Below are 22,174 nucleotides of genomic sequence, written 5' to 3' on the forward strand. Positions count from 1 at the left end.
AGGGAACAAATGTATATATACGGGGTTCTTTCGCACGGTTGTGATTTGTGACGGGAGAGCGAAAGAAAAAAAAAGAAAAAAACAATGACGCGATCGGACGGAACAGTAGTTCTCGCGACACTCGCGGAAGTATCCTCTTCTGTAAACTTCAAAGTGCCTCGGCGTCCCAAGGCAATTAAAAGCGCTCAACGGAGAGAGAGAGAGAGAGAGAGAGAGAGAGAGAGAGAGAGAGGAGGAGAGAGAGAGGAGAGAGAGAGAGAGGAGAGAGAGAGAGAGAGAGGAGAGGAGAGAGAGAGAGAGATGAGAGAGAGAGAGGAGATGAGGAGAGAGAGAGAGAGAGAGAGAGAGAGAGTGAGAGAGAGGAGAGAGAGAGAGAGAGATGAGAGAGAGAGAGCGGGGAGAGAGAGAGAGAGGAGAGAGAGAGAGGGAGAGAGGAGGGAGCATCCCAATGTCAATCGACGGTTGCAACTGAATATGCAAACAAAAAAGAAAACAAAGCTTGCCATTTCCAATTCAAGACGTTTGATGAAAAATGCATGTCAATGACCTGCCAACCCCCTAAAAAAGAAATCGCCGTACCTCGCTGTTCTCGTGAATATTCATAGTTTGAACTATACTTTGGGGCGTTTATTCGAGCGCCTAATTCATCCCGCGCGCTTCTTGCAGCCGTAATATACGCGATTTGTCAACAGATGCGCGGAGGGTGAGAGTAAATCGATCGCCGTCGTCGTCGCCCGCCGCGTAAAAAGCACACGGCGGGCGGGGCGCCGACGCCATGACGAGAGAGAGAGAGTCGAGAGGCTTTTTATCGGATATTGCGGATGTCGCGTCCGGTTGACACTGGTGTTCAATCGAAGCACTTTTTTCCGTGTGTGACGCCGTTTCTGCTGCTCGTGCAGTTGGCTTTCCAGTCTTTATTCGCTAGTTGCGAGTTATTTGTGCGTTGTTCGACAAATAACTGTTTTTGTGTGGAGAGGAAGGGGGTGTATATAGAGACTGAAGACTTGCATTCAAAGAGTTGGAGTGGAAATGTAACATGCACGTAATTATTCTGATTCGTACGTCTATTTTTTTTCAATCGGAATTATTCACTTGCATATCTGCATATCTGCATGTATAATCATCTTGAAAAATTTTTCCATTAAAGTTAATCACTCGAATTAACTTTTCGTATGTTTTTTATGAAGCTTTGGGAATGGAGATTTATATATCGCGGTCAGGTTCAGTCGAATTATTAATTGAGATGCTGTTATGAGACGTGAGAAAATGAGATTGTCATTGTAATGAAAAACTAATATTTTTTTTATCAGCATTGTTCAAATGTAAATTTTAATTGAAAGCGGTTTCATATCAATAACGGAAGTTGCGCGTAAAATGTTGAATTAAGAAATTTGATCGTCAAAAGGCAAATCTAGCCGAGCATTTACCCGAATTTATCCGAGCGCGACAAAAGAAACAGGACAACCGCCGATCAAAACCCCTTTGAAAATCATAGATCGTTTCCGCGCGCAGAGCCACTCTTTGTAGGCTACATGAAAAGCAAAGCGCAGGCACACGCGCGTTCTGTTTATCGTTTGCGCGCGCGAGAGCGAAAGGAAAAGACAAAAGAGCCGCTGCGGGAAAGCACCTCAAGTTTGCCGCTCCCGAAGCACGCGCGATGCCTTTTTACGCACCAAATTCACTTGGCTGCTCTGAAATTTAATATACCGCTTTGCAGCTCCCCACTTTTTTTCCCTCGCGCTCGCTCGTTTCATCCTCTCAGGGTTGTTTTTGGTAATGTAATTTGGAATTCAACTCTGGTCCCTCCAGTAAAAGTACAATTACCGCGCGTTTTATTTGCGAATTTCTTTTCCCGTTAATGAAGACGAGTAAAAGTCCTTCTTTTTCTGTTCAAATATTACACCACCTGCGTTCTCAGGTCTCAATGTTGTTTATATCCTACTAAAATTATTTCTCGGAATGAGGAAACCTTAATTTCACGAAGAAAATGATTTAAGAACATTTATCGGAAACAATAAAAGAACTTTGTTACTTAAAGGACACATTTCGCTTTTTCACTTTTAGTAATGCCCAGTACTTATTTTTGTCGCACCGAGGTTTGCGACAAAAAATTTCGGATACCAAAATTTGTTACGTAGTGCACCGTAGGTACGTTCGCTACGGTGGACGTACGCCATGAAAATATAATCGTTGATTAATTGTCACGGGCCAATAACCTCTAAGATAGAGGGAGTCACGCGATTCCATCAAGGGTCCTTTATGGTGTCGTCGCGCTCAAGTGAATTCTACGATCGCGTTTTACAACACAACAGAGGTCTATTGCAGCTGACAATGCAACAACCGTCTTTTAACAATGAAATATCATGAAGTAACGCGCGCACGTGCGCACAATCGAGAGATTCTCGTATAAACCTATCGATTAGAAGGTATTTCTACAACATGTTTCGAAAATACTACACGTGTAATATGCCTTGTTGCGCTTAGTTATGTGCTAATTAGAATTTCTCGTGTACAAAAATTTTATTACATAAAAAAAAATGCGCAGTCGTGTGGTTACGCAGCAAAGTGAAGAGAACCCACGGAAAGAAATTTTTCAGAGAACGAGCACGTGTGTGTACGTATATCAACTTTTCTAAGCTATGCAAATTTACGATAGTAATTTAACTTTAAGTATAATTTTCACGATGATAAGGAAGTTGGCGAATTGAGTTATTAAAAATTCGATGCTTTCAACTCCTAAAAACAGTATTCTCAAGCTCATAAATTATCCTGTCGTTAAAACAGTGTTTGACTTTCACGTAACTTCAGAAAAAAGTAAAGCGGAATTACTTTCTCAATAAATCAAAAATTAATCGATATCGTATAGAAAGGACAGGAGCCTCTATTCGATTATGTCCTTTGAATTCAATCTGTAAAACGTATCGAATCTGATATGGGGTTTATTGTCCGAGGCGCTCACGGGGTCAACGGTAAAAAAAAGGTGCAGGTGAATGGAATAGCCAATTTAACATCGGTACTTGAAGAATCTTCCCGCGTTTACATAATGCAATTCAACGCGTTTCGATCACATTTATTGCCTTGATAATCGTTGAGAATCGCGTAACTTTAATAACGCAAATTCCTTAAAAAAAGACAAAGTTAATTGAAGTCGAACTTCGTAAAACTTAAGCTTGGTTGTGTTTCAATTCACACGCTGAAATGAGGTTTCTTTTGCGCGCTCTACATTGATCGAAGACGAGAACCTGACTACCAAATGGTTTCACGATTGGTCGATTTTATTAACTTCTAGTTAGGTGGGTAATTTCTCGTTGTTAATGGGAACGGTTATAAACTATTCTGGATGTCGACATTGAAATGAATTTAAAAGAATAACAATCAAGGAGGCAGAAACATTAACAACGTTATTACTAATTACATCGATGTACTATTTTAAGAAGGATATTACAGACGAATAATACTAATGTGATCAAAATACAGGCATAAATCTTTGAATAATCAAGAACTACTAATTAGTTTTCAACTTATTATTAACATGCATTCTTCGATTAATCAATTTTAAATATCAATGTCTCCTACGATCGTAATAGATAGTTCAAAATATTAAGTTTTTAATATATTTCAAAATCTTCATCTTTCAAGTAAAAAAAAAATTCAACCTATAGCTTCTCCTTGAAAAATTCAAATCATTAAAAATCCCAAAAAGAGATAAACATACATTTCTCATTAAAAGGGAAAATTGTAACAACGATAAAAAAAACTGTGCAACAGTCAACTTCTAAAAATTAACGAAAAAAAGTCTCAGACAGCAGTGAAAAAAACATTCAACACTTTACTGCACGAGAAACTGGTGTATAGAGTCGAGTAGAAGGTTTAAAAAAAAAAGCTTTTGGTGAAAATCATAGGGTGAGAGAGGTACTCGGTGTAATTACGCGAGCCATTCGGGCGCGAATCACCGAAATAAATATAGCCTACAGGCAACAGCGGCAGCAACGCTTGGTAGCCTCGAGAATTGTTTATAACAGCGCGCGATTATGCGCTGCTGGAAATTCCGCGCCAGTTGCTTGCTCAATTACTTCATTTATTCTTCTTTGCCTTTGGTAACGAATCATAATAAATATTCACTTGCATAAATTGCTAATTTACTGATGGGCTTTTTCATTTCCTTAAAAGTCAGGCCGAGGGAGTCGTAAAAATTCGGAGAAAACCAAATTTAATACGGGATAAATTCCGAGTAATTATTTATAGTACTTTCTAACTGCTTCCTATACATAAACGACACTTTACACATCCTAATCGCAAGCGCGATTTCCACTAAAAATAATGAATACGACAAGAATTATCGACCGTTAACTATTAAGAACTACCGTATTAAGAACCGCCGTCCGATGCCGTTGACTTATAATGGTTTGTTGATCAGTGAAAGTGCAAACCAAAACGTTGCTTCCATTTGAATATCTCATACCGAGAAGAAAGTTTGTATTACGATAAATCTGATCAGATATAATATTTAAAAAAAACTGTAACTCGACCCATTTGTAAGACGCGAAGAGCGCTTATCGTTTAATTAAAACATGAAGTGCAGAGAGAGAAAGAGGCGAAAGAAATGATACGTTAACGCCTAATTTAATGCACGCAAGATTAATCTTTAATTAGCCACTTGTCGTAATTTCGAAAAGTCACTCAGGGTCATGTCTACATCACACGCGAGACTAAAACGAGTCAGTGGCAAACCAGGAGCATAACAGGCTTTCAGACGCAGCTTTACCGCCGTCACGCATTTTATTGCTTTCGCGTGTATAGACATTTTAACTTTTCAAAGGAATTCCAAGCTGTTGAACATTTATTGCTGTCGCTGCTTGGATTTCAATTCATAATTGAAATATTAATAAGAATATAATATGATATTTTAGTTCTAATATATGGTCGAATTTATTATTTTAAACGCTACGGAAATAGCATATATCACGTTGAAACCGATGAGAAAGTTATGAATTCTGACGTTAGAACAGAAGACAAAAATAATATCGATTTACCGATAGCCGAGTATGAAAAGTCTAAATGTAACAAACTCAGCTGAACAAGTAAATTGCTCACTATAAAATATCGCGACGATCTTGAGAGATTAGCTTAATAAAATAAATCGCCTTACTCTTTTTAACTTTCGTTCTACTTATAAATAAATACGTCAGAACATTATAGAAAAAATAAACTAAAGCACACGATATCATATCGGTTGTCACGCATGCACTCGTTCCACTTTCAAATTACTCTAACAAGTAGTGCAAGGTGCGTATATAACGAAGTAGAAAGGAATAGCAGCAGCGATCACCATAAAAAGAAAAAAAAGAACGCAAAGCGCTCTTTAACCTTATTTTCACAGCGTGAATCCTTCGCTCACCCATCTCTCTCTCTCTCTCTCTCTCTCTCTCTCTCTCTCTCTCTCTGGTCGAGTGGCTCTTTTTCTTATTTCCCTTATCGATTCTTCTCGAGTGCAGCGCTTTTTACCTGATTCTCCTCCTCGTCGAATACTAGAGGCTATTCTGACTTACCGGCGACGTTGCGTGTTCTCTCCTCTCTCATCTCTCTCTCTCTCTCTTTTTTATTGAACGGCTGTATATTTTATGAGGGGCTACGAAAAGTTAGTTGTATGTTTTTCTTTTATTCAGATTATAGGCTTCCGAGTTCGAATGGAATAATTTGACATGACATTATTGCTGAATAATTTTGTAAACTTAGTCTAGACATTTACTCGACTTTTGACAGAATACCGATAGATCAAAGATGAAGAGGGATCCTGATATTGATAAAGCATATTGTGGTGGAATCAAATAATAGCCTATACTAGTATTTTCCTACAATGGACCATCTGAACTGAAATAGAATCGAATAGAATAAAAGACGAAATATTGGATAGTAGGTTTCCTGCTTTGTTCTTTTATTTTCAGCCACCTCACGTAGCTGTTGTTAATAAAAAGACAATGATGAAATATTTCGTAACTTTTAATAACATGTATTTGCATGAAAATTGATTTAGTGTTATACGTGTTTCATGCAAACTATGAGTAATGGCCGAAGCTCAAATAAAACATAATTTTAACTACCACAATAACAGTATATATCGAAAAAAAACCGAACGATATTGAGGACAGACACGTTTACATGCAAAATAAAAATCTCATCTACAGCTCTATATAATGCGAAACCAATGCGTACAACTTGGGAAATCGACTTTGCATTAGATATAAAACATTATGTCACAGCGGCAGTTCTTACAAGATCACCTATAAATCTCCACGATAAAGTGTGCGTTAAAAAAAAAAAAAACGAACCATCACTCGCTGCCGCAAAGTATAAAAATCTGCTCGTGAAATACTTAAGGATTCTTGCATGATCTCGAACGAGATCGTTTCGTTCCTTCGCGCGCGTAGCACAGAATGTTGAAAAATTATTCCGACTGCAATGCGATTGAGTAAGTGTTGCTGAAGTGTCGGCGCGCGAACTACTTTTTTGCGCACCGAATTACTACGACTTTATAAAGCGAGTTTTTTTTTTGTCAATTCGAGATTACTGTCTTTACGAAATAATTTACAAATTGAAGAGAATCAGTTAAGTGGTATTGAGAAATTTATAATTTTATTCCAAGAAAATATAATAATAGTATTAATTTGATGTAACACTACTGATATATCTCTATAAACGTTATTGATCGACTGTACTAAAAATATCGCTTCGCAATTTTAAACACAAAACAATCAAATTAAGATTACCACAAAATTATCCAATTTAGTCTGTCGATATTTATAATAACCAATTTCATACACCTTTAAGTGAAACGAAATCATTATCTATTCAATTATCTATCCACCGGTAATTAAATATTTTAAAACTCAATTTATTCTCGACAGTAAAAAAAGCAAGAAACGTGATACATAGCAGCCATTATGTAGTTTAGCTATCGATACTTAATTAATTTACATGACAGTATGTTCATAGACTTTCACATGGTTAACTTGCAACATTGTTCTCTCGCACCATAAGATACATAGATCGAAAAAAAATAAAGGTTCAATGCTATCGCACTTTTCATCTTTGGCCCACCAACGAAAAAAGTGTTTAGTCAGCGCAGTAGTGTCGTCATCAGTATCGATTAACCCCCCCCCCCCCCCGCCCCTTCCCCAAAGGTTTCCTTCAGAAGCAAAAAGCGTTGTATAATGTCAAGATCAAGACCGTAACTTCCTCTCACTTTCACTTCAATATATCTTTCTCTCTCTTTCTCTAAAAGTCGACGCTTAAAAAAAAAAAAACTAAATTCAGAAAAAGATACGTTCCTTTTCAGCCAATTCAATCGGCTCTTCATTCAGACAAGAGCGAGTGCGGTACGTATCGATTGCAACGAGAGAGCGACGTAAACAAAAGCGACAGTCCGCGCGAGGGAGAGACAGCACGTGACCACTGCAGTGCCGGCACCGCCGCTGGTGGCACGAGTCTGTCCCAATTTTCCAAGCGCGTTCTTCACCTCATTGAAATGCGTCAGTTAGCTGCAAAAGAAAAATAAACCGGTCCTCGAATGTCTATTACATTTTTCGTTGCAATGGACGAGGTTCGCCTTTTTTACGAAGATTTTGCAATGATTTTAGAAAGCCTGTTTGAAAATTATTTAAGGATTACTTTAGTTGCATTCATTTAATTCAATGAATGCTCGAAGATGATTAATGGATTAACTTTTTTGTCGTTGATTCTTTGAGCTAATGTGATTTTGAAATGCCTTTAGAAAGCTCGTTTGAAGATTATTCTAAATTCCAAAGTTCAGTCGCATTTGTATAGTTAACTAAAAATTGTACGCAATTAATCGGGTGAACTAGTCTAACAAGAATTGATTTTACATCAACTACCTCTTCATTTGTTTATCTTCGAAGTAATTTTTTAAATGAATTGTACGGCGATCCGTTTTCTTGTGCGCGCTATGTGCCTAATACAAAATAATCACGCCTATAACAAGAAACTTTTTTAAAAGTTTCAAGCTCGCAAACAACTGAAATATTATACTGTTCGTTAATTTCTATCCCGCGGAAGAAAATAGCTGAAACGTAAACAAAAGAACGGGCGCGCGCGTTTCTTCGTTAGAACTTGCAACTGGAAACTTGCAGAGAGAAAAAGGGCAAAACCTCGTTTTCGCCCGTATAAACATTTGATCGCCTTTCACCGATGAATAATGCACTCGCAAGAGAGCGAGCGCGGATACATTGTTTTGTTTACATTTCGCGCACACGTGTTGTTTGCCGATGCAGAGAATTTCAATGAAGATCGCAAGCTGGCTATTTAACAAGTTACTGCCCCCTATGCAAGTTTTTCTTTGACAAGTGCTCTTCCCTTCCCCGATGTCCAACGCTAATTAAAACACAGCTCAAATTGATTTTTAATGGATACGATCACAACCCATTGTTAACGTCATTGCCGCTAATTGCGCTATAGTAACCAAATAAAATATTCTCGTCCGTTCGTCATAAAAAGTAAAAATTCATTATTTACCAGCGTTAATTGCTTTTTCAATTTTCCATCACAAAGCGCACGGAAGAATTTGTCAGACAGACGAATAAAGCATCGTACAAAAATGCATAACAATGTGTATGTACATACGTGCATTTCTTTGAATTCCTCGATGTAGATTAAAAAGAGGAGACAAAAAATGCCTTATGTAGTAATTTTCAAAATATTTCCATTCCTCTCTACCTGCGTAAAAACATCATGACAGTGCTCGTGCAATCTCTCCTATCACGCACCATCATCTGACTTCACCGTATGCACGCTAATTTCGATCTAACTCCCACAAGATTAAAGAAAAAAACAATAACAAGAGAAAAAAAATAACAGTGTTGAGTCTATAATGCCGCACACTTTTTGTAGGTTATGTCAAGCTCTGCAGTTGTTATAAACTGTAGACTGACCTCGTGCGCTCGTGGGTGTCGATGGCTGCAGTGTGGATGCTCGAGTGGCAGTATCGCAGTCGCCTTCCCCATGAAGACAAGCAGATTGAGAAGTAAAACAAAACATCCCGGTGGCATTGCGCGCAGCCCCGCGCGCGAGCTGCCTTTGAATGCACGCTCTCGAGATCGAATCGTTAGCGTAGCTCCGCACGCCGCGGAGTCATAACATATACTGGCCGCGCGCGCCACTGCGCGGACCTTAAATAGGCGGCGCCTCGGCTGCCACTGCGAGCAGCGAATATCCTGCGACCAGACGTGCCTACCGCGGATACTACCTTGTTCGCGCCGGCGCCAACTGTTTTATGCTGGTGGGGGTGGAAGGAGAAGTAGGAGGTCAAAGGATACAGCTGTTCGTTATCAGAGTAGTAGTGGCGTCTTGTAGTGTATGTGCGCGCGTGTGTTGCAAACGGCAGGAGGGGTAGAACTTTTTTGTGGCTCTTGTACAGAAGATGAACTCCGCTTTGGCCATGATGGGTGAATTTTTTACTACCCTTTTTTACGTGATGGTTCATTTTATAAGACAGCATCTAATTTGTCTTAATTTTAATTTATAAATTCACAGTGTAGGGTGTGTCATCAAATTTGTATACAATTGAAATGAACCGCCCATAAGACAGTTAATATAACAGCTACGACATTTGAAAATTAATATTCTATTAATGCCTTTCTGTAGAAAAAAAATTTTGTAGTTTAACAAATCGCAATTGACGACAAAATTTTGTGTTACAGAAAGCACCACGTTAATTGTTTTCATTAAAACATCAAAATTTAACTATCGTTTTTTATCAGTAGTATCAATAGAAATTTCATTATTCAATTAACTATTCTTGCCACCATCAATTAAATAAATAATACTATAGAATAATTAAATAATTAAATTAATATACTATAGAATTTCTTTTTAACATAACGTTTTTATGTAGTATGTATGTGGTACATGTAATGAATATTTAATTAACTGCTATTATCGATCTCCAGAGCTTATAGGTCATATTGCTAGATAAAATTTCAATCGGAAAAAGAGTGAAAATAGTGATTTACAAAATTAATTATTCATTTATAAAATAATTAAAAAATATAAGTAAATAACAAAGTTGCCGTTATGTACTGCTCATAGCGAAAAGTATTAGTAATTCTTCATAACCAAATAATTTGTGAATATTTAGTCACGTCGACTAAACTCTATTTCGATACCAACAAACTAGAAATTCATTTAAAATCTTCGTAATGTTATTTTTGATTTAAAGATCAAATTAATTTTTACCTCTATTGTACAAGAAAAAGATTCTCAGTGCTGTTCTAATTTAATCTACACATTCAATGTCACATTAACTTGATCGGTTTTTGTAATAAATTTAAGTAGAATATTTGAGTTAGAACATTAAATTATTTATTGTTATTAAATATATATTTGGTTGAGTCATTGAGCCAATATTATTTCAGGAGTTTTCATAAATATAGATTATTATTGTTTCTTGCAAAACCCGGAAAAAATAATAGTGTAAAATTACGCAGGTGATGTGTGTTGTCAATATTTCTAAAATACATCGACTTAAAATTATACACCTGGATTCTTGTAAAATCGATGACAATGAATTTCAATGGGAGCAATAAGTATGACATGCGTAATTTTATACTCGTGGCTTTGTCGTGATTTATTTATATAACGTCGCTGTCAGATATATTAATTGAATACTCTAACTTGAAAATAACATTTTTGAAAGCAATTTTCAAAATTACTCAGAAAATAATGAAACAACGATTTTTTTATAAATTATATTAATTAGTTGGAACCTCATATTTTCAAACATTACTTTCAAAATAACAAGTTCAATTGAAATATCCAAAAGAAAGTATAATTAAGGACATATTTTTATTACTTCGGTATTAAATTGTGTGATGCAATTTTAGTCAATCAAGTGCCATTCATAATTTAAAAAAAAGCGCCTGATATATTGCAGTAAACAAACATAAAAAATTTATTTTGAAGTTATAAACTAGTTTTATCAGCGTCTTTGCTCGTTAGTATAAATTTTAAAAATATGTATGGGGCCATATATAATACCGATACATTCCATTAAAATTATTTTCTGTTGGAAAATCACGTACACGTAGGCTACCTGTCCATGTAGGTATATTCTTGTATGTTTTAACTGTGAAGACCTAGTCTACAAAACACTACTTCTAAATGCAAATATTATATACATTTTAAATATTTATTTTGAATTTTTTATGTCTAAATTTTATTTGCAGAAGTTTGCAGAAGGTATAATTGAAAGGTTATTTATAAATTTCATCAGAATACATTCAATATATTTTAGAAATGTTCGAAATACTAACCGAGGTCATCGATATTTAACAAGGAAATTGGAAAACCGACATATTATAACAGAGATGTAGCGGTAACGCTTTCAATTTGATCAGTTTCCTTGTCATTCACATGCATTATTAAAGGTACAAAAAATAGTTATATCCAATGCGAAATTTATTTCTATCATATAATTAGATTTTCTCTTTGTTATATTTTATCCTTCGTTATGTTCAATTTTATCACTACTTCAAAGTAACTAGACTCAAATTTAATTTAGATTTTTTGATTAAGATAAGTGTGTAACAGCCAAAAAACTAATATTAGAAAAGCTAGATCTAGATCATAATGTATGTAAAGCAGTTAAACATTCACGGATAATCACAAGTAAATTAAATATAAATTATATTATAAAAAGTAATAAAGATAAGGGATTGAAAACATTGCTTGATATAGTATTTTATTGCAAAATTTATTTTTTGATTCAAAAAAATTAAATTTTTATAAAAATTTCTATGAAAATTCAAACTCAGTTATCTCTTAAAACTTTCTAAATAATTAAATAATTATTCGTGACAAGGTATTACTGTACAAATGTATAAAAATTTACAGATTGAGTGGGGAGATAGCTCCTTCTATGATTATAGAACAATATCGGCTAGGTGCAAATAGTAGGTCAACAAGCTTAATATTAGGAGTAACGCCAATTAGTCGCCTACAAGAATTGTGTTTCATCTTGATTCATCGAAGAAACTGATCAAGACGATTTACTAAACTACACAGCCACCTTTTTATTTTTAAAATATATAGTAACAAGTAATATAATTCAAATGTATAAAATGTAAATGTTTGACTTTAACAATTCCTTCACGCCTTGCAAACTTTGGCAAACCATTGCTTACTGTCCACACAATTCTGATTCACGCAGTGCGGACATCTGTTAAGGAATTTTGGGGATACCGATCTACCGGATTTCATGTGTGTCAAAACTATATCTGCAAGAGCTTCTATAAATAAAGGGTGATCGTTTGGTGCCTTTGCTCGTCTTATAGTATCGATTTTTAACTAAAAGAAATTATGAAATTTACAAATATATTTCATTAAATTATTGTGCAGAGAGTATAATTGTAATTACCTCTTCTTTCAAATCATGACAATATTCAATGTCCATTTCGTGAAGAGTTTCAATGTGTTCATTAACGAAAGCAATGGGTACTAAAATAAAGTTATTCTTTCCTTGCTTTTTGTAACCTTTCAGTGCATCGTCAGTGAAGGGTCCCAACCAAGGTAGAGGGCCGACCTGAAATTTAAAAAAATTGTAGAATATTATTACAATCCTGATTTTTTAATTAGGTTAACTTATAAGTTAACATATGTTACAACAATTAAATTATTATCATTCTTCCAATATACGGTGTATTACGAAATTGTATTTATATTTAATTGAGGTATTTCAGTTTTGAAAGAAATGCAGCTAAGTCATTAATGATGGGAAGTAAGCAATTTAATTCGTAACGCCATTGATCGACTTCAATCTATCTATACCTATTTTGTTAGCGTCATATCGACAGAACGCCATGTGTTTATAATTAAAATTTCATAAAAGTACATGTACCTTTGATTGCCATACCAAGTGGTATGGATTGCAGTGCTTCAATTCTTCCATGACCAATTGAACTGTTGCACCGACTTCTGGTGGATATGGATCACCTCTATTGACTGCCTGTTAAACATAATTTTCATTATAAAAAATCTTTTATTTATTAGTTATTTATAAATAACTAAATAAATAATATCTTTTAATTATTAGTAATTATATATACATTGAGTCCATAATTTTTATTGAAATATTATTTTTACAACTATACCTTCAAAGGTAATGAATGTGCTGAAAATAATATTTCAACATCTTTTCTAATGTTTTCTGGAAAATGCTGGAGTTCCTCTTTTATACGCTCAGCAAAAGTCTTGATCAAAAGGGGATGTGTGGACCATCTGTCAATAATACTTAAATTCATATGTTCTGGAAATTTCCTAAACACGAATAAAAAAGATTCAGTACAATACTTATAATAAAAATTTCAAAGCCAGTCTTACCTATTTTTGTAAAATCTATGAATAACATTAAAACTAGAACCAGAAGTAGCACAGCTGTACTGAGGATATTGAGAGAACAGAATAGTCCTTTGTGCGCCATCCCTATAAAAATACCAATTTATAAATATTTATATTCTGTAAACACTATAAGTAACATTTAATCTTTGTATACTCTTCTATTTTTTGCAAAGCTTCTTCAGTCATTGGATCAACATATCTGAAACCAACATAATGTTTGTGAGGAGCAGTTTCTGGAGACAACTGATCCAACTTTTGACAAAGCAACTCTCCCTGCTTGTTTGTCCACTTGAGAATTGGAGAACCACCTCCAATTTCCTCATACTTCTTCTGCACCTCTGCAGTACGACGTTGAGCAATCCATGGGCCTAAACGGCTAAAATGATGCACAATCAAGATTGTAATTTTTATCATACAGGCAGAGATTTATTAACAGTAGTCAAACAAACCTTTGCACAGGTAATTGCATCATATCACGATCAGTCATAATTCTATGCAAATACTCTCCGACTTTATCTGTAGTAGCAGGACCACCCATATTCAACATCAAGATTGCAGTTTTGGGCTTGATATTCTCTTGTGTCTTTGGCTGTGCTGACACGGACATGGAACGCAAAGCTGTATTTTGAACTTTCAGACATTGTTTCCCTATGACAATTGAAATCACACAATTAGTTACTTATTTGTATATCTTCTTAAAACCTCATATATTTAACTATCAATCAAACCATCAACATTCAGTGTAAGTTTAAAATGCTTACCAAGGTTGAGAAATCCAGAGACATTTACTGAACTCATTTTCACGGGATACTACGCAATAATAAATCTAATTATCTTTGAATGTGACGATGACGATAGGAAAAAAGTTTCTCTTCCGCACTTGTGCCGACTATCAATGCACTGGGCTGTGCAAGGTGCAAAGTTAGGTAACGCTCGCGAGGTTAGGTTGCGCATACATGATCAATCAGTCAAGAGTGCAGTCAAAACAAGAGCGTAAGATTCCTGAAAAGTTTAATTTACAAAGCTTATGAGTGAATTTTAGTGCAAAATAATGTTCAGATAAAAAAAATTGTATGTGATGTTAAAGGTAATTTATTTGCATTAATAAAATACAATAAAATATAGAAATGTCAGAAAATTCGAACGAAGAACTGCCATCGTCCGAACTTGGAACTCGGGAATAGTAAGTAAAAAAAATCAACACTTTAAATGCAGTTACAATATTTTTCAAATAAAAATAGTGACTATAACTCACAGTTGGGACAAAGCTTACTCTCTGGAAATTGAGAATTACAAAGATCACGGAGATGTCGGTGAAATATGGTTTGGCGAGGAAAGTGGCACAAAAGTTGTCAGGTAAAACTTCTTTTTATAAATCTTATAAGAATGTGTTATTACAATGAGAGTAAATAAATTTGCTTTGACATCAAGAACATATGTGTTCTCCATTCTGGCATCGAGAATACGAGAACACATGTGTAAACATTGCCGATACGTCGGATTGTGCTGCCACCACTTCGATCGAACTAATCTTTCAAATCCGTTCAGGAGGGAATACAAGTGTTAAAAAATAAAGGATTATTAATTGTCACAAAGAACTGCATATTTTTATTTGAAATGATGATAATTCCAAAAACTATTATTTTTAAGAAATAATTTTTTTTCTCATCTATTATACTTTTGCACGTTAAAAAATATAATAGACGTTGTTATTTGTGAATACATAATGTTTATGTAGATACATCGAGGATAATCTAAAGCTCTTTAAAGAGGACGACAGAATAATGGACTTAGGCTGTGGAAACGGTATGCTGCTACTATCTCTGGCCCGAAAAGGATTTAGAAAGCTAACGGGAATCGACTATTCGCAGAAAGCAATCGACTTAGCCAGAGAAGTGCTCGACAATGAAAATTACTTTGAAGTTGAGCTTCTGGCTGGCGATATCGTCGACTCTGCAGTACTAGGTTTGTCCATTTTTAAATTCAAGTTAGCTCACGACAAGGGCACCTACGATGCTATCAGCCTGAACCAGGATAATCCTAAGGAGAAGCGCCAGAAGTACATTGAAAATGTTCACAATATTCTTCTAGATGATTCTTATTTGATACTTACTTCCTGCAATTGGACAAAAGATGAAATTATCGAACATTTTACGAATTGTAAGTTATCAAAGGAGATGATTAAACGTCGTGAGAGAAAAAAGTTGCGAAACAGTTGAAAAATCGTTTTATTTTGTACAGTTTTTCATAAGCAGTAGCTGTGTAAACATTACAATTGTTAATTATTATATTCAACGAAGAATTGACAAACGCAAGAGCAAACCAAATTATTCTCTTTTGTATTTATACATCTGTTACTTTGAATTACATTCGTATTATTAGAATTTGTACATGGACAATTTTGTTAATATGAATGGTGTTGATTTACAATTTAATTTATAAAAACTTGATAATAGACATGTTTCTAACATTTTCTCATAATTGAGATAATCGTTGTAATGTATGCTTAGAATGTTATGTTTTAATTGTAATATGTTTATTTTTTCATATTTTTTGCAGATTTCGAGTTTAAAGAGGAGATTCCATCCAAGAAATTCTTATTCGGTGGACAAACAGGCAATACGATAACTCAGTTAATATTCACAAAAATAGTAAGAGAACAGCAGTGTGCGTGAAATTGTTGTTTTTAATGTGACTTTTTATTCCATCTTTAAATAACTCGGTGCACGAAACCTACACTATAGTCTTTCGATGTAATGTAAAAATATTATAAATCGTTAAATGTATCATTTTATGAGTCCATAATCAAGAAAAATATACAGCCTAAATATAATTCACACATTTTGTGCAGATCGATCGATACAAAATAAACTTTTCCGATGGAGCAAACCATTCGAAACTTATCACAATTGTAACGAACTCCATTTGATCTCTAATAATATCATTCTAAATTTTTTCGGCTAAACGTTACGAGTTAGTAAGAGACCAGCGATCAACGACAGTGCAGAAAATCCAATTGCAACCGGACTACCTGCAAGAAATTTGTTTTTATTTTCATCAGAAATTACATATCTTAATTACCTCGTAATTTTAACTTTTTTCTTTATTACTTTGCGTGACTCTGGAAACTTTAATCTGATTTTGGCAATTGTACTAGCTAAAGGCTAAAGTCTGTTGTTTTGACTTGAGACGTTTTTTTATGTGAATCAAGGTGGAGATTTTTAATTTTTTTTCTTTTCATTTTATTTGAATTGAAGGTTCCTCGTCAAAAATAATTTTTTTTTACTATTAAAATGTTATGGGAAGTCTGTTAATTTCACTAGTTTTATATTCAAATCTAGATATGTTTTAAAAACAACAGTATTACTTCCCATACTATTAAAATTAAATAAGTACAAAATAAACAGAACAAACAAATAAACATTTATCTTTATACAAAAATTACTATAAAAATGAAATTCTTTTGAAATGTAAAAAAAAATTCAATGACTAACCACTACATAGCATGTCTTCGTCGACGTCGTAGCCTTTCTTACACCAACACCTGTTACCAGGTACAGAGGTGTCGTTGCTTCTCAAACATAAAGCTCCAGGCGTGCATTCACTGTGGTCGCTGCACTGCACTCTGACGCCTGAACAAAAATAAAACAAATCGCGCAGATATGAATGTATTTGTGTTCCGCAATTCTAAACAATCAAGGGTAGTTTCACTCGAATCCATCCCATGTGTATGCCACTTTGCACACCGCGACTAGCGTCGATCGATCCACTCACAGGCAAGAATAGCATACACAAAGAACGGCGAGTATTTGCACGAGAAATTTGCCTGCATGGAGGCACTATTCGTGCGCGTTATTGTAACACGTAAGGCAGGCTTCGTTAGTATTACCAATTTGTCAGTTTTCCAGACAAGGCAGCAGCTCTCTTTTAAATCAACTTTGCCATTATCAATGCTTTCGGTTGCGGGATGCGATTTTTTATTGGAAATTAATTGACTGAGAATAAAAAGAAAAAGTAAATCTGATAGTCTGTTCTAACTAGATCTACTTGCAAGAGGCTCAGCTTATCAACGCATGCATGTAGAAAGGGGTCTTATCAATTTTTTCAATTTATATTTACCACTCGTATAAAATCGCTCCTCGCCCTCTGAAAGAAAACAAACGAAGCTCAACTTGATAGGGCGCATATAAAAAAATAGTATTCACGAGAGAAAAGGTGCATACTCGTCTGCATGTCCGTGTCACCCTCTCTCTGTCTTTTCTCTTTCTCTCTTTTTAGTCTTTATTGCCGTGGCGCACGCCAACTTATCGTGAACGATTTTCTTGAGTGCCTCTTCAGTTTTAAAGACTCACACGATGTCACGGGAAATCTTTCCTTCGTATTCTTTTTACAGGATAAATTGATTTAGTTGCACTCGAAGGGTTGACTGTACCGACTTTGTATTTTATTTTTGTTTTATTCTCTGTAATCCCGTATGGTTGGATACGATAAAATATTTGTCGTAACTTGAACAAAGTACGGCTAACTAAAATAACGTTTTTCTTTTCCTTCGGAACTTGTTCCTTTAACTTGTTCTGCGGAGTGTTGAGTAATTTTTTTTTTTGCGATTGATTCGACAAACACAATTAACGAATCAATCAATACGGCACGTAAATATTACATCCTGTTCTCGGAAAAGAAGCTACGTCGCGGGATAATTGCAGTGTTTGCGCAAAATTGTTTATTACTCGATCCTATTTGCAAAAAGACACGTAGGGCCGGTTCGTCTTGCCAGGAAGCTCGAAATGCAGGGAGTATAGTCGACGAACTTTTAACGCCTGTCATTAGTTTCATCGGTCATTTGGTTTCGCCTAGATCTACGATTTGATCAAGCAAATCTGATATAACGGCAATTAAAAGAAACACAACTTTTGTTGCACACCGGCGCGAGATTTACATCGAACAACGACAACGAGTTCCCAATGCCACATCAATTACCTATTTTTTTTTGTTTTCCCTTATCAAGCCGTGAAAATCGACACGCGTCCTATATAAAAAGAAATTCTCATGCTAGAAAGTTAGGCACGAATTTTTCTCGATTTCGCAGGTCACATATGCGAGAAAGCGTGACACGCGAATTCACGTGTTTTTTTTATATCGACGATGCTATAACATCACAATATCTTCAAGGGAGTGTCGGATAGTGGAAATACGAATTGGTTTTACGACGTTTGTTCGAGATCTCCCGTTTTACGGTAAGGACAGATTTTTCGTCAGCTTTTGGCTGACCGAATGAAAGGTCAGTTCACTTGTTAAAAGCTACTATGGGAGCCGGTCCCAATACTTTAATATAGTGTCTCTCGTTCGTAATCGTTCGTACAATTTCATAAGTACTACTGACTAATATTCTCTGAAAAATTGAGCTTTCGATTAAGTTACAGCATTTGATGTTATGCTATGTTGCTATAAAGTTCTATTATCGTAGTTAATCGAGATTATTTCGATTTTCGATAAACAAATATTAGGCAGTGTTCAATAGAAAAAATTGAATCCTGCTAATCGTCTATGTCGTTATAAAAATGTTGTTTAAATATTAGGATGAAATCAGGAGCTATGTGACTCTTAAGTTTTTTCTTTCATTTTCATTTGAAGTTGTTCCTCAATTTATTAGATGATTGAATATTAGTTAGCACAAAATTGAAAACATTGAATTCTGCATTAATCAATCATGTAGTAAGAAACGAGAATGTTAGAGCAAGTATAAAGATCAATAAGTTCTGAAATATAAAATCTTCATCTAGTTCATCGAAGGTGTTTCTAAACTAGCACCGTATTGTAACACTTTTTCGCAGAGTCACGATCGATCGATGTTTCATAAATTTTCATGAAAGCTCTATCAGAAAAAATTCCGGCACGGCAGAATACGTCTGATAAAAGAAGCTATTTCTAGTCCAATTATCGTACGCCGTGACATTTAACACCTTGCAGTTCTAACGTTGTATACGTGTGAACTTTGAACCGAGCTCATTGAAGCAAAGAAAAAATCCCAAGTATGGAGGATGCAAAAAGGGATTGTTTACATTAAAAAAAATTAATTAACTTACTTTTATACATATTCTCGCAGGCACCGTTTTTCGGCTCGGTGTAGTCACCACATAGGCATCTCAGCTTGTTATCAACCTTGAGGGCGAAAATCGGTTCCAAGCAAGAAGTACCTCGAATAGCTGCGCACTCCGAATCGGAGATGCACTCGCGAGCTGGCGGATCTGTAAATTAAACGATATCTTATGTAGGTCGAGATGATTAATCAATTTTATCTTCTCTTACGAGTAACAACCCCTCGGAACGCTTATCGCAAGCATCGAGAAAATATTCGCGTGCACGCGCCAGCGCGTGAAAATGCAGAACTGCATCTCGTCGTTATCGTGATTTTAACCCTGGAAATTGATTTTTTTTTTTCGGATTAAAGAACGCAGATGAATTTTCTTAGCTCAGGGTTCATCCAGTCATTCCGTCGAGCGACGTAAAATAAAATTCCTCCACAGCACCATCGGATCTACGAATTTCCTCAAGCTCAACCCTTAAATTTGTTACTTTACGAGCTTGCCGCGTACCGCAAATTTCCTCTTTGCCGAAAGAGGCAGCAGTCAGCGGATTTCATTTTACGATCGCAGACTTACTTACACGCCCCGCGCTCGCGCGCTCATTACCAGCACATTTATTTACCTGCGCACGTGGTACTCGAAAAAAAAAAAAAGTAAACGACCTTGCGAGATCTTTCGATAAACGGAAAGAGTATTTAAACAAAGTAAGCTTCGCGTGCCGGTTATTGTCGACGAAAGATTTTTCTCGCAAGGCAACATTGTACTTTTCTTGATCCCCAGCGAAGCGAATTCCGGTACGCTGCAGCGGCATCGGAATCCTCGAAAGATAATCTGCGGCGCTCTTTGCCGATTCGTTGTAAAAAATGAAGTGGAGACATGCAAACACCTTGAGTATAGGGTACGAGGGATAAAAATGAAGAAATCGATTCCACCCTCGTCTCTGCATGTTGCCTATGTGTGTGGCATCGATCTTCCTTTCTTTCTCTTTCGCGTACGACGTCGAGTTTACGTTATTCATAGTAACGACATGTGCATTCGATTAGATAGTTTGTCAACGTGTAGAGCTCGCGTGGGAGGATACGATGAATTTCATTCTCGATTGTTTTCTTTCAGGGCTCGCACGTGCTTAGGAATAGATGGAAATTGTGCAGCGCACCTGGATACGCCAATAGACTTCTTTTGCGAAACTCGCTCTAACGACACGTACGGTGCCAAAAGAAACGCATCGCGGCAGAGCAAAGGAGCTTGTACTCACGATCGCTACTCTGCTTCTCGTTGTTCTGATTGTTGTTGTAGTTGTTGTTGTTCTGCGGGTTGGACTTGCCGAAAGTGGTGAGCGCCAGAGAATGGCAGAGCGTCGCCAGAGCCAAAACTCCGAAGCACGCGACGAAGAGCCGCTTGATTGCCATGTCGATGCGTCGTTCTTCGCTTTACCTTTGCATCACGTGCGAGCGCGCGCGTGCGTGCGTGGACGCGCGTGCGTGCGTGTGTGTGTATGCCGAGGGTGGGTAAAATATCTCGACTGCGCGTGGTTCGTTGCTTGCCAGGCCTTTTAAGACCTCGCTCCAATACAACCACCCCCTCCCCCACCTTATAACGCGTGACGGCTTCGCTTTCGTGCAACTTCAAAAACGGGGTGTATGTGTACGGCCGGGGAAGGAGGAAGAATCGATGAGGCTTTCTTATGGAATGCCGAGGAGCGAGGAGGCGGAGTCAGGAGACTCGACGACTAATAATTATTACCAATTTCGAGATCGCAATGAGAGCGTATTTTTTTCATCGCTGTTACGAGTCAACTGGATCGGCGTTAATTATAAGCTGCGCTAAAAGTAACAGTGAGAGTTGATTGTTCGTCACAATTTTGAGCTAATTAGCAGCAATGAGATTTTCGTGTTACCAACTAATAACAATAATTCTAATCGGTGCCAGCCTTGAATCTGATTAACGACAATGAAACTGCATTGTGATCCGAAAACATCAAAAACTTTTGACACTCCCGCTTCATGAGCGTCAGTCTCGACATTTAATCCGGAAAGTTCGTGTGAAACGTATTGGATTTGCTTTCGACTACATATGTACATATGTATCTGTGAAGGGGAGGTTTCTCATGGAGAATCAACACGCGAATCGAAAATTAACCAGCTGATTGGTTCTGAAGTAGTCTGCTTTGTAATAAAATGGCATGTAATGATTCTTAAGTTTCACTATATGGATCGAGCGATCGCAAATAGCAAAACGAAATCCAAGAGCAAGTAGTACAGCGGGCAATTTCGAATCAAAGCGAAGCAAACGCAAAGGTGTAGAAACTTCATTTACAAATAACAACTGCTTCATCCCTCGACGCGATAACGAGAGTAACATATCTTACTTCGCTCGTGCGCATGTACCGCCGTGCATTATCAAATGAGACACGAAGGCGTCGGGCGACTTGACACGAATAGCGCTACTCTTATTTTTCATTTCTCACTTTTTTTCCCTTTTTTTTTGCTTTTTGCCGTTCGTCCGTGCCCTTGGCGAGTGTTCAGCCTATCGCATAAACTCTGTCAGCCACACGTATACGGCATATATGAACAGGCTGAGGAGGGGGGAGGGGTGGAATATGTATGCAGACCAAAGAAAAAACCTCTGGATCATTTTGGAGGTTATTTCGTGTACTTGAGTTTCGAGCGTGCAATCAACTTTCA

General features: G+C 36.4%; 4 protein-coding genes across 6 annotated transcripts in view; 1 reads left to right on the forward strand and 3 right to left on the reverse strand.

Annotated features, from left to right (window-relative positions):
• LOC131669821 (leishmanolysin-like peptidase) overlaps positions 1–9,198 on the reverse strand; it is a 145,588-nt gene extending 136,390 nt beyond the window's left edge. Inside the window, 1 exon segment of the mRNA XM_058944985.1 lies at positions 8,946–9,198. Within this exon segment, the coding sequence (XP_058800968.1) occupies positions 8,946–9,062 (117 nt within the window). The 5' untranslated portion in view covers positions 9,063–9,198.
• Positions 9,199–11,743: 2,545 nt separating this feature from the next.
• On the reverse strand, positions 11,744–14,755 carry LOC131669806 (ferrochelatase, mitochondrial). Its single transcript, XM_058944946.1, has 9 exons — positions 14,681–14,755; positions 14,169–14,217; positions 13,857–14,055; positions 13,562–13,783; positions 13,390–13,491; positions 13,161–13,326; positions 12,908–13,015; positions 12,428–12,592; positions 11,744–12,357 (listed from the first exon to the last, which is right to left on the reverse strand). Exons 2-9 carry the CDS (start codon positions 14,203–14,205, stop codon positions 12,160–12,162), a joined length of 1,197 nt encoding a protein of 398 aa, XP_058800929.1. The 5' UTR covers positions 14,206–14,217; positions 14,681–14,755; the 3' UTR covers positions 11,744–12,159.
• LOC131669807 (EEF1A lysine methyltransferase 2) lies at positions 14,403–16,103 on the forward strand. 3 transcript variants are annotated; one of them, XM_058944948.1, is made up of 5 exons: positions 14,403–14,590; positions 14,665–14,763; positions 15,146–15,372; positions 15,499–15,567; positions 15,967–16,103. In XM_058944948.1, exons 1-5 carry the CDS (start codon positions 14,535–14,537, stop codon positions 16,080–16,082), a joined length of 567 nt encoding a protein of 188 aa, XP_058800931.1. In that variant the 5' UTR covers positions 14,403–14,534; the 3' UTR covers positions 16,083–16,103. The 3 variants fall into 3 exon arrangements, with proteins under 3 accessions (XP_058800931.1, XP_058800930.1, XP_058800932.1); XM_058944947.1 differs by having other exon boundaries at positions 15,146–15,567; XM_058944949.1 differs by lacking the exon at positions 15,499–15,567 and having other exon boundaries at positions 15,967–16,100.
• LOC131669808 (uncharacterized) lies at positions 15,631–21,030 on the reverse strand. The gene is made up of 4 exons (XM_058944950.1): positions 20,746–21,030; positions 19,491–19,652; positions 16,902–17,039; positions 15,631–16,438 (listed from the first exon to the last, which is right to left on the reverse strand). The coding sequence occupies exons 1-4, from the start codon at positions 20,897–20,899 to the stop codon at positions 16,368–16,370; spliced, it is 525 nt and encodes a 174-aa protein (XP_058800933.1). The 5' UTR covers positions 20,900–21,030; the 3' UTR covers positions 15,631–16,367.
• Between the last annotated feature and the right edge of the window lie 1,144 nt (positions 21,031–22,174).

The sequence above is a fragment of the Phymastichus coffea genome, unplaced genomic scaffold, assembly GCF_024137745.1.
Source record: "Phymastichus coffea isolate CEN01 unplaced genomic scaffold, Cenicafe_Pcof_1.1 PCOF00097, whole genome shotgun sequence".
NCBI classification, from domain to species: Eukaryota; Metazoa; Arthropoda; class Insecta; order Hymenoptera; family Eulophidae; genus Phymastichus; species Phymastichus coffea.